Genomic DNA, 18353 nt, shown 5'->3' with positions numbered 1-18353 from the left:
CCCCCCCCAATTCCGGATAATCCTAGATTACCCATGCTACTTCCATCAAAGTTCAACTTCAATGAGCCTTCGGATGGAGGAGACCAGCTTGTAATTGATTTGTCCTTTAGAGATGAACACCTCGCTACTACTGACCAATTTCTCCAAAGGTCATTAAAGGAGAATTGATGAAAGATTTCCAAGGTATTCAGCCAAGGTATTGCCCTATTTAACACACAGCCTTTCAATTCCTGACTGCTCCTTTCCTTCTCTTGAAAAATTCTAATATTCCTTTCTTCCCAAAGAGTCCAAATCAAGGCAGCACGAGAACATCTCCACATAATTCTCCCTATTGTTGAAGGCCAATAAAAGGTAGAATGGTTGAAGAGCATGTGAACTTCTGCTGGTAGACTCCAACTACTCCCAAACAATGAAAGTAGCCAAGCCCAAAGGTTTGCAGAAAAGGAACAAGATATTAATAGGTGGTAACAATCCTCACCGTGAGGTCTACAGAGGATACACCAATTAGGAGAAATACAGAGGAAAGATCTTCTCTTTTGTAGGTCATCTAGAGTGCTTACTTTCCCATGGAATGCTTCCCAACAAAACGCCATAATTTTTTGGGGAACTGGCCTGCACCAAATTTCTTTTGACAGAAAGGGTTGGTGAGTAGAAAGTTGAGAGATGGACTTGAAGAAAGAAGCACGAGTGAAGGTTCCATCGGGTCTAGGAGTCCATACCCTCTTATCTGGCTTGGAGGGATCCAAACAAACCTGATTAAGACAACCAAGCAAAACAGAAATAGATTCAATTTCATCATCCCTAAGTCCTCTACGAAACCCAAAATCCCAAGTAGGATCTAAGGGTGTTCCCAAAGGTGAGACAAATTTTGATACCACCTCTTTTTTGTACAAAGAAACAGAAAATAACGAAGAGAACAGATCCTTTAAAGGTGTGTCTCCTACCCAAATATCCTCCCAAAAATGAACAATGTTGCCAGAACAAACTTCTAGTTACCCTCCCAAGTCCCAAACCCCCCTCTTCTTTACTTCTACACACAATTTCCCAATTAACCAAGTGATCCTTTTTTTCTTGTCCCGGCTCCCATAAGAAATCTCTCATCAACTTCTCCAGTTTCCTAGCTTCCCTAACTGGTATCCTAAAAACAGACAAAAAATAGGTAGGTAAGTTAGCCAAGGTAGCTCTTATTAGGGTAATTCTCCCTCCTAAAGAGACTTAATTCCTCTTCCATGAGGCTAATCTCTTCTCAAACTTTTCTATCATCGGGGTCCAAAATCTACTCTCCCTAGGATTTGCCCCTAAAGGAAGCCCTAAATATGACATAGGCCAAGCAAAGGTGGAACACTCAAGACACTCCGCAATAGCCTCGACCTCCCCTACCTCCAAATTTATACTCGTTATGCAGCTCTTTTCCAAATTTATTCAAATTAGAAATACTTTCAAAACCTTTGATTAGCTCCTTTAGGTTTGCTACCTTTTCGCTAAAACGTCCTTCACAAAAGATCATTAGGTCATCTGCAAACTGAAGGTGGGTGATGGGGATTTGGTGTCTCCCTATTCTCCAACCCCTAAAGGCATCTCCATTGTCAGCCTTAGTAATGATCCTACTAATCACATCAGCTACTAAGGTAAAAAGGAAGGGTGAGAGTGGATCCCCTTGCAAACACCCCTGCAAGCTGGAAAAAAATCCCTCACCATACCATTTGCCAGAATAGAATAGTGACAAGTATTGATACACCCAAAAATCCAACTACACCACTTGTCCCCAAATCCACAATTTCGCATAACCTCTAATAGAAACTTCCAGTCCACCAAATCATAGGCCTTTTCAAGATCCAATTTACAAATGAAACCTCTCTTACTACACCTTTTCATTTCCTCCACACACTCATTCGCAATTAAGATCTGATATGTTATTTGTCGCCCTTGAATGAAAGCCCCTTGGGTTTCACTAATGATAGAAGGGAGGACTGTTTTGAGCCTTAATGAAAGCACTTTAGCCAGAATTTTATAGATGTTTGTCACCAGACCAATAGGCCTATAATCTTTTGGGTGGTTGGCATCATTCTTCTTAGGTATCAAGGCCAAAAAGGTGGCATTAATTCCAGGGCTTATAATGTGATTGTCTGCAAATTCCTTAAAGACTTCAACTAAATCCTCTTTCAACACCTCCCAACAATCTTGATAAAAACCCATTGTAAAGCCATCTGAACCTGGAGCCTTGGATCTATCCATTAGAAAGACAACTTTCTTAATCTCTTCTTCCTCGAAATCCCTTTCCAGCCACCTTGTCACTCCGTCATCAAATCTTGGCCATTCCACCCCTTCCATGATTGCTCACTCAAACGTCTTCTACAAATCGATTTGAAGTGGTCCATAAATTTTTTGGCTATGTCATCCTGGTTGGTAATCACCTCCTCTCCTATCTCTAGCTTGGTCACAAGATTCTTTCTTCGTCTCCCATTCAAATCATGGAAAAATCTAGTGTTCCCATTGCCTTCCTTAATCCACTTGTGTCTAGCTTTTTGTCTCCAACTGATTTCTTCCCTCGGTAACACCTCTTCCAAATCCTTTTTCAATTGTCTCCTTAACACTTTGTCCTCCTTGGTCAACCCATTTTGAGATTCCTTTACATCCAAGTTTTCTATTCAAGAGATTAGGCACAATTTTTGCTCCTCAATTCTACCAAAATGATCTCTAATCCACTCTTTTATTTTGGCTCTCAACCTTTTTAATTTCTTATGAAACTTAATCCCCTTCCATCTTACCCCCCTCTCCTCCTCACCCCACCATTCCTTCGCTTTTTTCACAAAATCTAGATGGGTAAGCCACATATTTTCGAATCTAAAAGGTTTAGGTCCTATAGGAAAAAACTCAGTACCTATCTGGATAGGACAGTGATCGGAGGTGACCCTAGGTAACGCAAGTTTTCCAAACTATTCTCCTAGGCAAGGTTAAATAAGAACCTGTCCAACTTCGAACACTAAGGGGTTTCCTGAAGGCTGGACCATGTGTAGCTGGCTTGCAGCAGAGGTATTTCCTTCAGTTCACATTCTTCGATAAAACCATTAAATTTCCTCATGCTTGTTGTAATTACCTGTTGAGGATTACTAGTTTTATTAGAGAATCTAATGACATTAAAATCCCCGCCTAGGCACCAAGGGCCATCCCATAGCCCCTTGCTTGCATATAGTTCCTCCCACATCTCATTCCTCTCTCTATAGGAATTAGGGCCATAAACATTGGTTAAGACCCATACACACCCATTCTCTACATTCTTACACTTAATGAAAACTGAGAATCAACCTATCAATTCTTCCAATACTTCCACCACATCCTCCCTTCACAGTGTTACGATCCTGCCCAAGGCTCTCCAAGAAGGAGACGAGCTCCAACCTAAACCTCTAGACCTCCAAAAACTCCTCACCCATCTCCTATCTAATTCCATCATTTTGGATTCTTGTAACAACACAATATCGGGTTTTTCCCTTCGGAGTAGGTCTTTGATCACCATTCTCTTTCTTGCACTCCCTAACCCTCTTATACTCCAGCTAATAATTTTCATCGAGACAAAATAGCAAAAAAAAAAAAAAACCCATGAAAAGGCCATAATCTCCTCATTTTAGGCCCTTCCTCCTATCCCTTCTACCACTGAATTCTAAATCCCCCTCAATGTCTGAGATTAGCCTTTCCACTTCAGATCTTTTTTTTCTTCTTTGTTCCTCCCCCCCCCCCCCCCCCTCCTAATAAAACAATCATCATTTTTCTTTTCTCCATCCTTTCCAACCAATGTCTGAGGAAGAATTTTACCCTGCTCACACTTATTTTGGCTACAGCATCTCTCTAAGAATCCTTCCTTTTTTTTAGTTCCCCCATCATTGTACAGATCAACTCCCAAATTCTGTCTACCTCCCCCTTACTACTTCCTTCCGTCACCCTCTCTCCTCCTTCCACTATCACCCTCTCTCTTGCATCAGAACCTCCTGGATGGGAAGCTGGAATATCTATTACAAGCATAGCAGACAAGTCAGTACCTAAAAAAGAATTGACACCCATACCTGGTAGGACGAGGGTAGGACTAGAATCACTGGAATTGAGTTGCTAACATGCGACAAATGGTTTTAAGGCCTTTCCCCTTTTTGGACAAAGTTGTGAAGTAGACATAGTGAAAGAATCACTTCCTGACGACCTACCCACTTGGAAAACCTTTCTCTGTGTTTCCGACACTAGAATACCCACATCCATCCTCATGGCCGATTCTTGTCCCTCTCCACCAAGATCATGTACTTCATTAGACTCAGGATCAACTCCCTCGACAAAGAGAAGAGGAGTTTTCACAGCTTTAGGACCATTTTCTTCACCATTTCTAGTCTTCCCGCCACCTGCCTCTTCAATCTCTTCCTCTAAAAACAACAGCTCTATATGCAAACTTTCTATTTCAAGTAAATCATTGTTGCTTTTCGGAGACAGGCTTCCCAAACTTAAAGTTTTGTCTCTATCAGAATTGTCATTGTTGTTTTGTTCACTCAACCAATCTTCAAACCCTGTTCTGTTCAAATACTAGGCTTCAAGTATCTCGGGTTGTGCCTATCTAGTGAGAGACGGTTCGCCAAGTTGGATGGGACCCACTATAGAGAGCCTCGAGACTGAGAGTTTTGAGATTTTGCGCCTGAACTGTTCGATCGAAAGGAGGGATTCGGGGTAGAAGAAGATAGACGCTTAATCCTGTCTATCAGCTCATCCCTCCTCCTAGTCACGTGTTTACTTAAAGGGTCCCTTGGCCCATCTGTCTTATAATGGGCCTTGGGCTCAAAACTTGTAATATAAGAACCCAGCTTTAAAGCCTTTACTTGAGTTGCCTTCTCCGACCCATCAGAAAAGGGATCCACTCGACTGGACCCATTTTCTGAGTTTTTTCCTCCCACGTGACCTCTTAACAAATCACACCCCCCTATTTTAATGATCTAACCAGCAACACTCCCTGCCAGAGGTTGCTGGTTCAGCCCTCTCCCTTTAGACAATGGTAAATTTTTGTCTATTTCCCCTAACACCACCTGCGCAAAAGATCTGCCATTTGTCATAGCCTTTTCTTGCTTTACTAGCCCTTTTTAGTGAAACATTCTTTCCCATTTGAATTAACCAATCTCACAAGTCCACGTAATGCTTCTTCCTCCTTCTCCCCTCCTACCATACAAGCCTCCTTCCACAGCCCTGCTTCAATGGAGGATGCTAGCCACACAGAGACAAAACTCCCCTCTATTCGTACCTCTACCTTTCGTGAAATGTCTTCTGGCTTCACACCACTTAGCAGGATTGCTACTGAATAAAGATCGCCCTAGAAAGCTCCTTTCAAGATTCCTCCAAACAATACTACTATAGACTCTGCTACTTCTTGTTTCCATAGATGAAATGGCAAGCCTATTACACGCACCACCACACCATCTTCGACAAATAAATCCTTGGAGCTGGATGTTGGATTCCATTTAAAGACTGTGAATGATCCGAAATCAGCCTGAACATTGATAGCTGATATTTCCAATTCATTCTCTATTGGATCTAGGAGGGCTTTACAGTTACCGAATAGGGTTACTATGAAGACACTCTTCAGCTTCAACCTGGTTACCAGTAAGTCAGCTACCCTCCTCCAATCATTAACCTTTTCCTTGACTTGTATCACAAACTTGCTATCCCACTCTTCTCTCTCTAGACCTCCCACCATTCTGCACTGGCCTTTTGTTTTGCCATGACCACTGGCCCTGCTGTTGCTGAGATATGCCTTCTCCTCCCTTATGGAGGCTTTTTTATCATTTGCTACTCTTTGAGCTAAAAACTCTTTGAACAACCAGTCAACTTCCCCCCATCCTTGGTTCTGTTTTCCTGCTGGTAGACACACCAATTGCCTTCGTTCCTCTGCATTACCAAAAAATTCAGCCAAAGCTATGAAGAAGCCTTTTCTATTCCTCTTACATTCAACAACATATCTTCTCCCTTCTAATGTACTAAAATCCTGCCAATTTATCTGCTTACCTTTTGAACAGGCTCCAGCTATGAACTCTCTTAGCCACTCGATCACTTCTAATCCTTCCAACAATATTGTAGCCTTTTCCGCTTCCCTTACCTTCAGGCTTACCTTCCACTTGATTCTCATCTCTTCGAACAGGAAATTTTTTGCTTCTATCTTCAAGGGTCTCCTCCATTGACCTGCCTGCACGAACTCCATTTTTTCCTTAAGTATTAGTCTTTTTTCCCCTGAAGTTCTAAACCTTCTTGAAAAAAAAAAAAAAGAAAAACATTTTAAGGAGATAGTTATTAACACTTTGTTGTCTAATTCATTTAAATTTATTTTCCACTATTGCCTTGCCCTCTTATTGGCACTAGTGTAGGTGGAACTCCTAAGAATATGGAAAAGTTGAAGAAAATCTATGACAAAGGGTAACAATAAGAAAGTCAGAAAATCATATTTTGGCATTGGACAAAATCTATGGGAAAGAGAATCCTCAAAGAGAACAGTCATTGTGAGACAGAAGGAGTACTATGTTATTCAATACCACAAAAGGCCACCATCACCAACTTAGAAAACTTGATTGTGAACATATTGCAAAGAGGTACAGTTATCTAGACAGATAGACAGACAAATACGCAACATGTCCCCGCATTAAAAGAACCAAGTTAATAGAAAATACCTCCCTCTGTGGACGCTTGTCATCCAAATCAGATCTGTAGTTTGGCAGTGGAACCTTACTAAAAACGACTACCTTTTCATACTGGCGACTGCAAAAACCACGTCTATTTCAAAATCCAACACAGTATACCATCGAAAATATAAGACATGTAACATGAGGTAGACAGTAAAGCATACCAATACAAACTCATTCTGGTAGCCAATGCTGAAAGTTGCTCAAAATCACGTCTGTCCTTTTTCTCCCTTGACACCAATTCTTGCTCATCTTTATTGCGAACAAGCATGGTTAACTTCCACTTCCACTCATCAATGTTATCAAGAGTAGAACTCTGAAACCAAAGTAAGGGAATGAATGAGAGGTTTAACAAATACATCTTTATATAAAACAACAATGCCCCAAAAGAAATGGTGGACAAGAGAAAATTGCAGGTAAAAAGAATTCAATCCTACTTTGAGTTATTGAAATAAATACCTAGTAAATTCTATTTTTGCAAAAGATCAATCACAACCAAAGAAAGCAACCTCGCCTTTTAACCCCCCCACCTCCAAATACTTTTTTATATTAATTGAATCACACTTCTACCAATTAAAGGAACAAAAGGAAAGAAAGTAACCTTATCAACAATTTCCCTATAAATACAAGTTCACATGCATAATGCAATCCAGATTTACTATTGACTTGAATAATTCCTTGATATGGAATACAAAGTAAATAACACTAAAAAACATAGGTAAATACCAAGATATCAACTGAAGCATAAGAAAAAAAATGTCTCAATTATATCACTCCTGATCTAAAATGATTGTGGAGATGGACAGGAGAGACTATGGTATGAGGTGATAGCTAGCATACATGGAAGTTTGAGCAATGAATGGGATGCTGGTGTATTGCGTCGAGCCACTCTGGCAACTCCTTGGAAAGCAATTCAGAATATTCTTCCTCTTTTCCTCAACTGTATCAGGTATGATGTCAACTCTGGTACATCTGTTTTGTTCTGGGAAGACATCTGGGTGGGCAATTCTGCCCTTAAGGACAGTTTCCCTTTTTTTATGAATGAAAGTAGTTTTATTAAATTAAATATCAATAATACAATCAGCCTAGGAGGAGGCACGAGATGTTACCCCCCCTAGGACTGAACCGTATAAACCAAAACTGCCCAGGCCTGAGACACAATTACAAAGTACCCCAAAATAGATCTCCCCTTGACACCCCTTGCTTGGCCAAAGAATCAGCCATTGCATTTGCTGATCTTCTGACCCACTGAAGCCAGACAGTCATATTCCTCGTCATCCATTTAACTTTCTTTAACAGATCCCTGTAGCCCCAAAAGGCTGTTTCTGGGCTGATTAGACAGCCTACTACTACCTTGGAATCCCCTTCTACTAGCAGACTGGTCACTCCAATTTGACTAGCCATCTATATACCTTGTACCGCTGCTAGTAGCTCTGCCCTTACTGAATCACCTTCATCCACTGGTCCATTTAACTTTCTTTAACAGATCCCTGTAGCCCCAAAAGGCTGTTTCTGGGCTGATTAGACAGCCTACTACTACCTTGGAATCCCCTTCTACTAGCAGACTGGTCACTCCAATTTGACTAGCCATCTATATACCTTGTACCGCTGCTAGTAGCTCTGCCCTTACTGAATCACCTTCATCCACTGGTCCTGAAAATAGAGACAACATATTGCTGTCTTTGTCTCTCAGAATCCCACCTTATTCCCAATGGCCCTGGGTTACCTTGGCAGCTACCATCAAAATTCAATTTTACCACAGTTTCCCTTCTCTCTATTCCATTTCTTGCTACAAGGTAAAACAATTTCTCATTTTCTTCCAACATCTAATTCTCTATCTTCCTTGAGTTGGGGCTTTGGGTTTCGTAGGGGTTTGAGGGATCATTAACTCTCTTATGTTTCAGACCTGTTGTCACTGCCTGAAAGTGTTTTTTTGGACCTTTCCAGTTCTGATGTGAGACTTTGGTCTCCAAACCCAAAAGGTTACTTCACATGTGCTTCCTTTTTTAAGTCCCTTTGCTCTCCCTTGGGATAAGTGGGCTTCCCAGCTAAGGAGATTTGGTTAAACCTGTACCTCCTAAAATTATTATGTTCTGCTGGGGGTTTTCTATAGGAAAATCAACACTTCAGACTTACTGCAGAAGAGAAGGCCATCTATGTATTTGTCTCCTAAATGGTGTGTACTTTGCAGGGCTAATGGTGAGGATTGCTCTCCTTACTTTTAACCTGTCCTTTTTCTGTTGCTATTTGGGGTTGGATTTTTGCTTTGTTTGGTTGCAGATGGAATATAACCACAGCCATAGATCAGATCTTTGATCCTTCCTTCTTTGTGTGGCCCACAAAAACTGGTAAAACAATGTGGAGGAGCATTAGAGCTGCTGCTCTGTGGACAATTTGGGAAGAAAGAAATGCGAGGATATTCCAAGAGAAGGAGAGAAATGTTCAGAATGTAAAGGATTGTATTTTGACCAGGGCAATCCACTGGCTGAGATCATTAGATTCCTTCAAATTATATTCCTTTGATGACATGTGGGGGAACTGGAGGGCTGTGGCTAGTAGCAGTAACAGAAAGAACAGGGTACCAGATGTGTGGGTACCCCCTTCAGAAGACCGGACAAAACTGAATTTTGATGGTAGCAGCCAAGGAAATCCCAGGCCTTCAAGGATTGGTGGGGTGCTGAGAGATAAAGATAATAACATTTTAGCTTTGTTCTCAGGTATAGGAGACTCTATCAGAGCTGATCTCCTAGCGGCAGTACAAGGCATTCAGGTTGCGGATCAGTTAGGAGTTCAAAATTTGATTATTAAAGAGACTCCAAAGTTGTTGTGGGTTGGCTAAAAATTCCAGATTCAGTGATCTGGTTCTACAGGGGTATTATGAGGAAAGCTAAATGGTTCTCAAGGAACATGAATGTTATTTTTCAATGGGTGGGTAGAACAGCTAACACCATAGCGGATGGGTTAGCTAAACAAGGGGTATCAAGGGAACAGTTATTCTGGGCAGCTTTGTAAATTTTTTGTTACTAGTCTGAGGTAGTACATTGTTGCTATCGTGGAGAGGTACCAGCTTGTGTCCCTCCTTTGGGAAGGCTGCATTGTAATATCTTATTGATTTTATTGAATAAAATTCAATCATTTATCAAAAAATAATAATTAAACAATAAATATAGTTATCAACCCAACTTCAGCCTCTGACATTAAGAGCTCACAACCTCCTTAATAATTTACTAGAAAAACAAAGCAATAAGTCATTCAATTCAGCTTCTTAAGCAGCTATCAAACTGCCCCTATGCCCAGCATCAAACTATTTTCAACATGAAATGAGCTATTTATGGCCAATATAATAAAACTGGACGGTCCATGTCAGCATGTCTCTCCTTTGAGATAAGCTATTTACCTATTTTCTCTATTTTTTGCATTTTCCTATTTTTTTAAATATAAAAAAGTAATCATTGTCTATTTTGATTAGATAAATAAAGTTGTACACTATTGAATAGAGAGAGAGAGAGAGAGCTTTGGGATTTCCAATGCCTCTTATTTTAATGCATGTTGTTATTACATTTAAAAAATACATTTAAGAAAGAGAGAGGGAATAATAATACCACATAATAAAGTAAAATATTAATAAGTCAAATAATATAAATAGATTGAAATTAAGTAATCAAACATAAAACAACAAAAATAAAAATATTATTTTAAATATGATCCATTTAAACATCCATTAAACTTCAACCTAAAACTAATAAATAATAATAATAATAATAACCTATATAATCGAAACCTAATAACTATATAATTAATAAAAATTACTAAAGTTAATAAAAATAATAAAATTTAACAACTTTTTATCTAGCAACTATTAAAAGATGAAAAATTAATAAAAATTAGTAATACATGAATTAAAAAACTAAAATATAATTTAATTCTATTTAAATATAATTAATATTAATAGGATAATTAAAATTAATAATAAAAAGTAAAAATTATGAAAAATAATAAAATAAACATTTGCATTCCATATAAAAATTATAAAAAATAACTAAAATAATGTCATAAGACTCCTACTTGAGGATGACCATTTATAACTTAGCCCAACGGCCCCAACCTTGGGTCAAGCAAATATTTTCTTCTAAGCTAGGTCTAGCTCAGATCTACACCATGCCCACACATAATGCAAGCAGTAGGGCTATAAAATTAATAAAAAAAATACTAAAGTTAATAAAAAATATTAAATTTTAGCAGCTTTTATCTAGTAATAATAATAAAATGAAGCAAATTGTTTATATCTTAGCCTAACCCGATTAAATCTACAAATTCTCATGCTCAAACAATTATTTTCTTTTGAGTTAGGTCTAGCTCAAAGATGCACCAAGCACACACATAATGTAGGTAGTATGGTTGTAAATGAATCAGGTTCAAATCAAATTCAGCTACATCCACATCAACATCCGATTATGAAATTTTTAGATCTGCATCCACATTTCATTATTATTATGTTGGATTTTGAATTTTAAAATATAAATGCATATATGTATACACATAATATATATCTGTCAAATTAGATTTGGATTAATCGGATTTGAAATCTAATTGGGTATTGAACTCTTGGAGTCCAATGACAACCCTGGCGGATAGGGCCCAAGCTAAGCAACCCCTAATAAGCTCAATTTGGAAGTTATAAGCATATATGGTATATAATATTTAGATAACAAATTATATATAAATGTTATATATTTTTTATACTAGACTAGAATTAAATAAAAATTTTAATTTGTAAAGAAATAATAGTTTTATAACTAAAACAAGAATATCTGTAGGCCCTGACAAATATTATTACAGTTAAGGTGTGGGTTAGTGGGCTATGCCAGGCAACCTTAAAAATTGTTAATACACTATCAAAACTTTCATAAGGGTACCCAATGGGGGTAGCCCATCGCCCCATCCTTCATAGCTCCTTTGGCTTCAACCTAACATGGTTAAAAAAACCCAAAAATAATGCATGCATGGGTTGCACTCGGTTTGGTCCAATCCCATTACGAATGTTAAGATGCGTGCAACTTGGGTGGGTTGGGTCAAGATGAGGATCAATCCAAATCTAATCCAAAGTCTTAAACCTTAAGTTTGGGCTTAGATTATATATTTATTGCTCTTTAAGTATTTTAAATATTTAAGTGATATTTACAAAAAAATTGAAACATTTAATCATTAATAAAGTAAATTAAATAAAATAGAACACTAACAAATAATATGGAAAAATAATTATTTTATTAAGTAATTAGCAATAATCTATTATTTTTGTTAAAAGTATTAATAATAATTAATCCAAATTACTAAATTACAAAATTAGTATAACATTTTTGTGGCAAATTATTAAAATAAAGATTTAATTATTTTAAACAACATTGCATTCTCTCCTTAGTTATAAGTTTTGGTTAAACAACATACATACATAAAAAACATACACAATAACAGAATTTCATTAAAAAAGATGAAAAATATATAATAGATGAGAGGTAACCTTTCTTACCTCTTTTCACCAGAATTATAAGCATAATACAGATTACAGTTGTGCCTAAAACATTTGAATTCTTCCCCTCCCTTGTTTTTCTAGTACATCAGCAAAAGCATTAGCAGTCCTTTTAACCCAACTTAATTCTACCATCCATGTTTTGTGTCAGCCACTTGAATTTCTTCCTCTCACTATTGAACATCCAGAAGTCATTTCCTCCATTTTTCAACCAATCTATTACCAGTTTTGAATCTCCTTCTATAACCAGCTTGCTCACATTCATATCATTTGCCCTCTTCACACCTTCCATAACAGCCAGAATCTCAGCCCGTAGTCAGTCTCCCACACCAATTGGACCTGAGAACAACCTGATAACCTTTCCATCCTTCTAAACACACCACCAATACCATAAGGACCTGGGTTACCTGTGCTACTCCTATCAACATTTAACTTGATAAAATAATTTATCGGGTGGAGCCCAAAGAGGGCTTACATCAGTCTTATGACAATCGGAATTAGCCACTTCCTTCCAGCTAATCATAATATCAACAGAAGAGAAGTCAGCAAAAAGCTCCAAAGTCTTCACCCAGTGAACCACTCTAATCAGAATGGTCTCAATAATTTCCTCTTTGCTTCTTCCCTTTTCTGAGAAAATTCTGGAAACAGCTCTTACACATCTCCACAACACTCTTCCTCTTTTCTTAGGCTACCTAAAGAAAGTAGAGATAAACAGGCTCTGAACATTAGCCGGGGGAGTTCACCTACACCCAAACAAAGACAAAAACCAATTCTGACTTTTAAGTTAATTATTTGAGATTCTGAACTAAAGCTTACAAGTTTTGGCAATTGCTTTGACAAGATTTTCAACTTAATGGTTTACTAAAAACTGTAAAGCAAAAGAAGCTTTCTTATTGAATGTTTTGCATATTTCTGGTAGCACTTTATTCTTCCCACATATCTAAATGATGTTAAGACTGTTAACGAGATTATAAATTAGGAAGGTGAGTCTTTAATGACCATGAGGCAGTTATAAAAGAACATCTCAAATTTGTAATAAACTCTGGTCCTTTTTTTTTTCTTGATCAGTAACTCATACCCATTACAACAAAGAGTCTCACCACCCAATTAACATTAAGCCCAAAACAAATGTTGTCTATTCACTCCTTATTTAGCTAATCCATCCGCCAGACTATTAGCAGACCTCCTAACCCATCTTAACTGAATTTGCATGTCTTGACAGCATCTTGAACCACCTAAATTCATTTCTGAAGTGTCATAATACCCCTTTTCTTTTTTTCAGCCAGCCAATGACTAATTTTAAGTCCCCTTCTATTTATTATCAACCTCGTGATTCCCATTTGCTTAGCTTTTCAGACCCCAACTCCAGTCCTTTTCCCCTCTTTGGCACTAGTTTCAACCTTCGAGATACTTTAAGGTTTATTCCTTCAAAACTCTGGTAGACATTGATTCATACAAGATCCTCCATAGGTTGGTGCCTGCAGAACTTGAGCCAATGATTCCTTGCTTTCTCTATTATGCATTTTCTTTCTTGAATTTAGAATTATCTGGTTCTTAAATTATTAAATTAATACCCTACTTCATCTTATTTTCTTCTTAGAATTTAGAATTGTTTGATTCTTAAATTCTTAAATCAATACCCCACTTCATCTTATTTCTTCCTTCTACAGGTCATACTTTCTTTGTCTACAAATGGTTCTTCATATTCCCTACAGATGCTGCTGAAGTTCAATTCCGCATTAGTTTAAAGTTAAGCTTATACTATTTTTTGTAGTATGGTTACATGTGTAAGCGCAACCTTGATGTTGAGAAGTCATTAAAGCCTTGTGCTGCAGTTGGTTAGAATTGATCCAAGGCTTCCAAGCTTAAAAAGAGAGGCTAGATTCTTCTACTGAATATTCTGAAACGCTCTTTAGTCCTTCTAGATGGCCATTGGATTGTATCATTCTAACTCCCTTTTCATAATGCGGAATTGAACTGATATTCTAACTACTTACCATTTCCCCTTAACCATTTGATCAGACCCAATTCCAGCTGCTTTCTCTAGAAAATTTTCACCGTTCTATTTCTATGTCAAATGGAAGTCTCAGGTGTTGAGAATGACCTTTTTCTTTTCTTTTTTCTTTTTTTTGAAGCCACTTTGAGAATTAATTGTTGTTACAGTTAAAAACAAGGACAGTAAGTGGAACATCTACTGTTGCCTTGTCTTAAGTTTGGTCACAAACTGCTGTAACCCTAAAAAGTCCAGCCCACCGAATATAACTTGCAGGATTTCTATTCAACCGACCTTATCCAAACCAACATCTCTCACATCAAAATATGAGAGCACAAAAACGAAAAGATTGAAACCCAAGAAACCCATCAAAATCCTCTGGTACTATCATTATAACAAGCCATCATCTCCTCCACTCCAATCAATAAGATCATGAACTTCTTACGAAGCACTTATGCCAACGCTGTGCAAAATCAAAATATAAGCCCTTTCGACCTCAGCTCTTGCCTTCTCATCATTGGAAAATTTTGGCGTCGCAGAATTACCCCTTTCCAATCTCCAGAAGAAACAATGAGCAGGAAGTGAGTATGGTATACCCCCAATTGGAGGGGGAAGGGGGTTTCTGACATGAACCAAGTATGTCACGACCACAATAAGAATTAAAACAATTTGCCTGGCGCTGGCAATTTTGTATTTTAGGTTATTGCACAACTCATGCTAATTATTGGTTGCGGTTCATCTCCGGCGTTCTCAACCAAGGTTCCACAACGCTACAAAAATGAGGGAAATTCAACCGAAAATGCACCCTAAATTACTCAAAAATAAATAAATTACCTTTTGCGAAGAAGCTGACTGGAAGTCCTGATCAGAGTCATCTTCCGAGTAATCATCATAAGCGTACCGGCCATACTGCACATTCTGCCGTTGTGGTTGCAAGTAGGGAAAATTAGTGCTCCTAGGGCTCAAAACGAGACCTTGATTCTCCCGCCAATCGAAGTCCAGAGAATGAGTGGAGACTCCAGAAGAAGCCGAAGAAGTTATCACGGACCTCAAGCGCTGGGGAGCGCAAACAGTACCGAAAGCTAGGGCTCGGTCTTTCATGGCGGTAAAGAGTATAGTTCTGAAGGCTGTAGGGTTTCTGGGGTATGAACGGACTGCGAATTACAGAACCGTTGGTCTCAGTATGCATGGTCAAGTAAAGATCGTTCCTGAGGCAGCCTCGCATAAAAGCGAAGCAGGGCATGTTATGACTGTGATTTCAGATGTTTGGTAAAACGTAGAGTTCTCCAAGCGACATTTTCCGCTTTTCTATCCCTCTTTTTTCGTTTTTCTTTTAGGAATTTTGAATTGGGTTAAGAGAGAGATGGGAAATGAAAAGATGTTGTCCTTCTGTTGCGGTGGTGGTGCGGTGGTGGTGGTGGTGGTGGTGGTGGTGGTGGGAAGAAAGTTGGATCTTTTGAGAGCTGTACGGTGGGCTATTTTGACGGGCCGAATCAATTATTCGGGCCTGACAAAGCCCAGGTAAAGGCCTAGTGTGACCGGTTGGGTACGTAAACCCCGCCAAGCCCAACTAAAATCTAACTAACATGAGCTTGGGCTGAATTGTTTTAGGGTTTACCTCAAGCTAGGCTTATGTTTGCCAACTTAGGATTTACCTGAAAGGTCCTCACTACAATTTTATTTGTACTGGTGCAAAAGTATAAAAATGCAAGTAAATTTGAATGCAAAATCTGATTTATTTTTGTTTCGACTTTTTCCTCGTTTCGTCTATTTACATTTTCAGTTGTGATACTCATACTAATCAGCTAATGGTCTATCACGGAGATTTTGAGAGTCAGACGATCGGTCTTACTTCGGGATCATTCTGGTCGGTCCGGTATCAGATCAAACCGTATAACTTGCTTGCGGTCCATCTGGTCTGACCATCGAGTTAAGCCAAGCCTAAGTCATTCCAGAATCCTCTCTGCTCTCCTCTCTCTCTCTCTCTCTCTCTCTCTCTCTCTCACCCTTCAAGCTCCAACGTTGGTTCAAGTTTCCATTTTCATTTGAGCAAATAGCAGTTCCGACTCACAGACCACGCTTCCTCAGGCACGGGCTTGAGGTCTAGGGTTTTAAGCTTAAGACACTTCCACATTCCACCATCTTCTCTTCATCCTTGATCACAGAAACAGCATTTTTGTGTCTAGGGTTAGGGTTTCGAGCTTCAGAGTTTGCTTCCAATGGCGTCCCCTGCAGTTCAACAGCCTCGCTCTGCCTCATCCAAGACTGAGAGCTACATCGACAACAAGCGCAAAGAAGACATCCGCCGAGCCAACATCGTCGCCGCCCGGGCAGTCGCCGATGCCGTCCGCACCAGTCTCGGCCCCAAAGGCATGGACAAGATGATATCCACTGCCTCTGGCGAAGTTATCATCACCAATGACGGTGCCACCATTCTCAATAAGATGGAAGTCCTCCAGCCCGCTGCCAAAATGCTCGTCGAGCTCTCCAAATCTCAGGACGTCGTCGCTGGTGACGGAACTACTACTGTTGTGGTTATAGCCGGTGCCCTCTTAAAGCAGTGCCTTTCTCTCCTCAACAATGGCATCCACCCCACTGTCATATCCGATGCTCTCCACAAGGCCTCTCTGAAAGCCGTTGATGTGCTCACGGCCATGGCCGTTCCTGTCGAGCTCTCTGATCGGGAGTCGCTTATCAAGTCTGCCAGCACTTCGCTTAACAGCAAAGTAGTCAGTCAGTACTCCACGCTTCTTGCACCTCTCGCCGTGGATGCTGTTCTCTCTGTTGTAGACCCCGCCAAGCCTGATCTTGTCGATCTTCGTGATGTCAAGATTGTTAAGAAGCTTGGCGGTACTGTCGATGACACTGAGCTTGTTAAGGGTCTGGTGTTCGATAAGAAGGTTAGTCATTCTGCTGGTGGTCCTACGCGTGTCGAGAATGCAAAGATTGCTGTTATCCAGTTCCAGATTTCGCCACCAAAGACCGACATCGAGCAGAGTATCGTTGTTTCGGATTACACTCAGATGGACAGGATTTTGAAGGAGGAGCGTAATTATATCCTGGGTATGATTAAGAAAATTAAAGCTACTGGGTGTAATGTTTTGCTGATTCAAAAGAGTATTTTGAGGGATGCGGTGACAGATCTTTCGTTGCATTATCTTGCTAAAGCGAAGATTTTGGTGGTTAAGGATGTTGAGCGTGACGAGATTGAGTTCATTACGAAGACTTTGAATTGTCTACCAATTGCCAATATAGAGCATTTCCGTGAAGAGAAGTTGGGGCATGCTGATTGTGTCGAGGAGGTTTCACTTGGGGATGGGAAAATTGTGAAGATTACAGGTATTAAGGATATGGGGAGGACGACAACAGTGCTTGTTCGTGGTTCAAATCTGCTGGTTATTGATGAAGCTGAACGGAGCTTACACGATGCCCTATGTGTTGTCAGATGTCTGGTGAATAAGAGGTTCTTGATTGCAGGTGGTGGTGCACCAGAGATAGAGCTGTCGAGGCAGCTTGGTGCATGGGCAAAGGTCTTGCATGGGATGGAGAGTCACTGTGTCCGCTCGTTTGCGGAGGCTCTGGAAGTTATTCCATATACTTTGGCAGAAAATGCAGGCTTGAACCCGATAGCCATTGTTACCGAGCTCCGGAATCGCCACGCCCAGGGAGAGATCAATGCGGGTATCAATGTGAGGAAGGGACAGATCACGAACATATTGGAGGAGAATGTGGTACAGCCTTTGCTTGTCAGCACTAGTGCCATCACATTGGCAACAGAGTGTGTGCGGATGATTTTGAAGATAGATGACATAATCACTGTGAGGTAGATAAGATTACAATACGAGGTCAACAGGACAACAGACAGCAAAAAATGTTTTGATCTTGCTGTCTTTTAGTTTGTGTGCTTAAGAATTTAGTGGTCTTTTTGTGTCTCTTTTGAAAGCGAGTATGCTAAAACAGTTTTACCCTTGTTGTTAACTTGTTACCACACACACACTTTATCTGGTTTCTTCATTTTTTGGCCTGGTGCTTGGTGATTTAATCAATATTTTCTATGTTTTTCTATGTGGTTAATCATGTCATTATTGTTAATTCAGCATCAGGCTATCTTTATGTTAACTAAGAATTAGCTTCATTG

At 39.4% G+C, this 18353-nt stretch overlaps 2 protein-coding genes across 3 annotated transcripts in view; one reads left to right on the top strand and one right to left on the bottom strand.

Annotated features, from left to right (window-relative positions):
• The window catches only part of LOC148863751 (DExH-box ATP-dependent RNA helicase DExH3-like), a 46158-nt gene extending 30448 nt beyond the window's left edge, over positions 1–15710 (bottom strand). The window contains exons 1-3 of one of the 2 annotated variants that reach the window (XR_016109664.1): positions 15050–15590; positions 6860–7011; positions 6684–6771 (exon numbers count right to left, since the gene is read on the bottom strand). Coding sequence is in view for 1 of the 2 variants with exons in the window: in XM_088976788.1 (XP_088832914.1) it covers positions 6684–6771; positions 6860–7011; positions 15050–15316 (507 nt within the window). In the remaining variant the exon portion in view is untranslated. Of the gene's footprint in view, positions 1–6683; positions 6772–6859; positions 7012–15049 lie in introns of both variants that reach the window. The other variant, XM_088976788.1, reaches the window with a different exon arrangement.
• Positions 15711–15937: 227 nt separating this feature from the next.
• On the top strand, positions 15938–18280 carry LOC148863750 (T-complex protein 1 subunit delta). Its single transcript, XM_088976789.1, has one exon. It carries the CDS (start codon positions 16435–16437, stop codon positions 18040–18042), a length of 1608 nt encoding a protein of 535 aa, XP_088832915.1. The 5' UTR covers positions 15938–16434; the 3' UTR covers positions 18043–18280.
• Positions 18281–18353: the final 73 nt, after the last annotated feature.

The sequence above is a fragment of the Nelumbo lutea genome, chromosome 3 (genome assembly GCF_056320005.1).
Source record: "Nelumbo lutea isolate HS-2025 chromosome 3, American lotus-T2T, whole genome shotgun sequence".
Taxonomy (NCBI): Eukaryota; Viridiplantae; Streptophyta; class Magnoliopsida; order Proteales; family Nelumbonaceae; genus Nelumbo; species Nelumbo lutea.
This window is presented reverse-complemented; position numbering and strand designations above follow the sequence as displayed.

Bases quoted from the DNA above. Each gene is read 5' to 3' on its own strand.
- LOC148863750 (XM_088976789.1), top strand. From the start codon at position 16,435: ATGGCGTCCCCTGCAGTTCAACAGCCTCGCTCTGCCTCATCCAAGACT.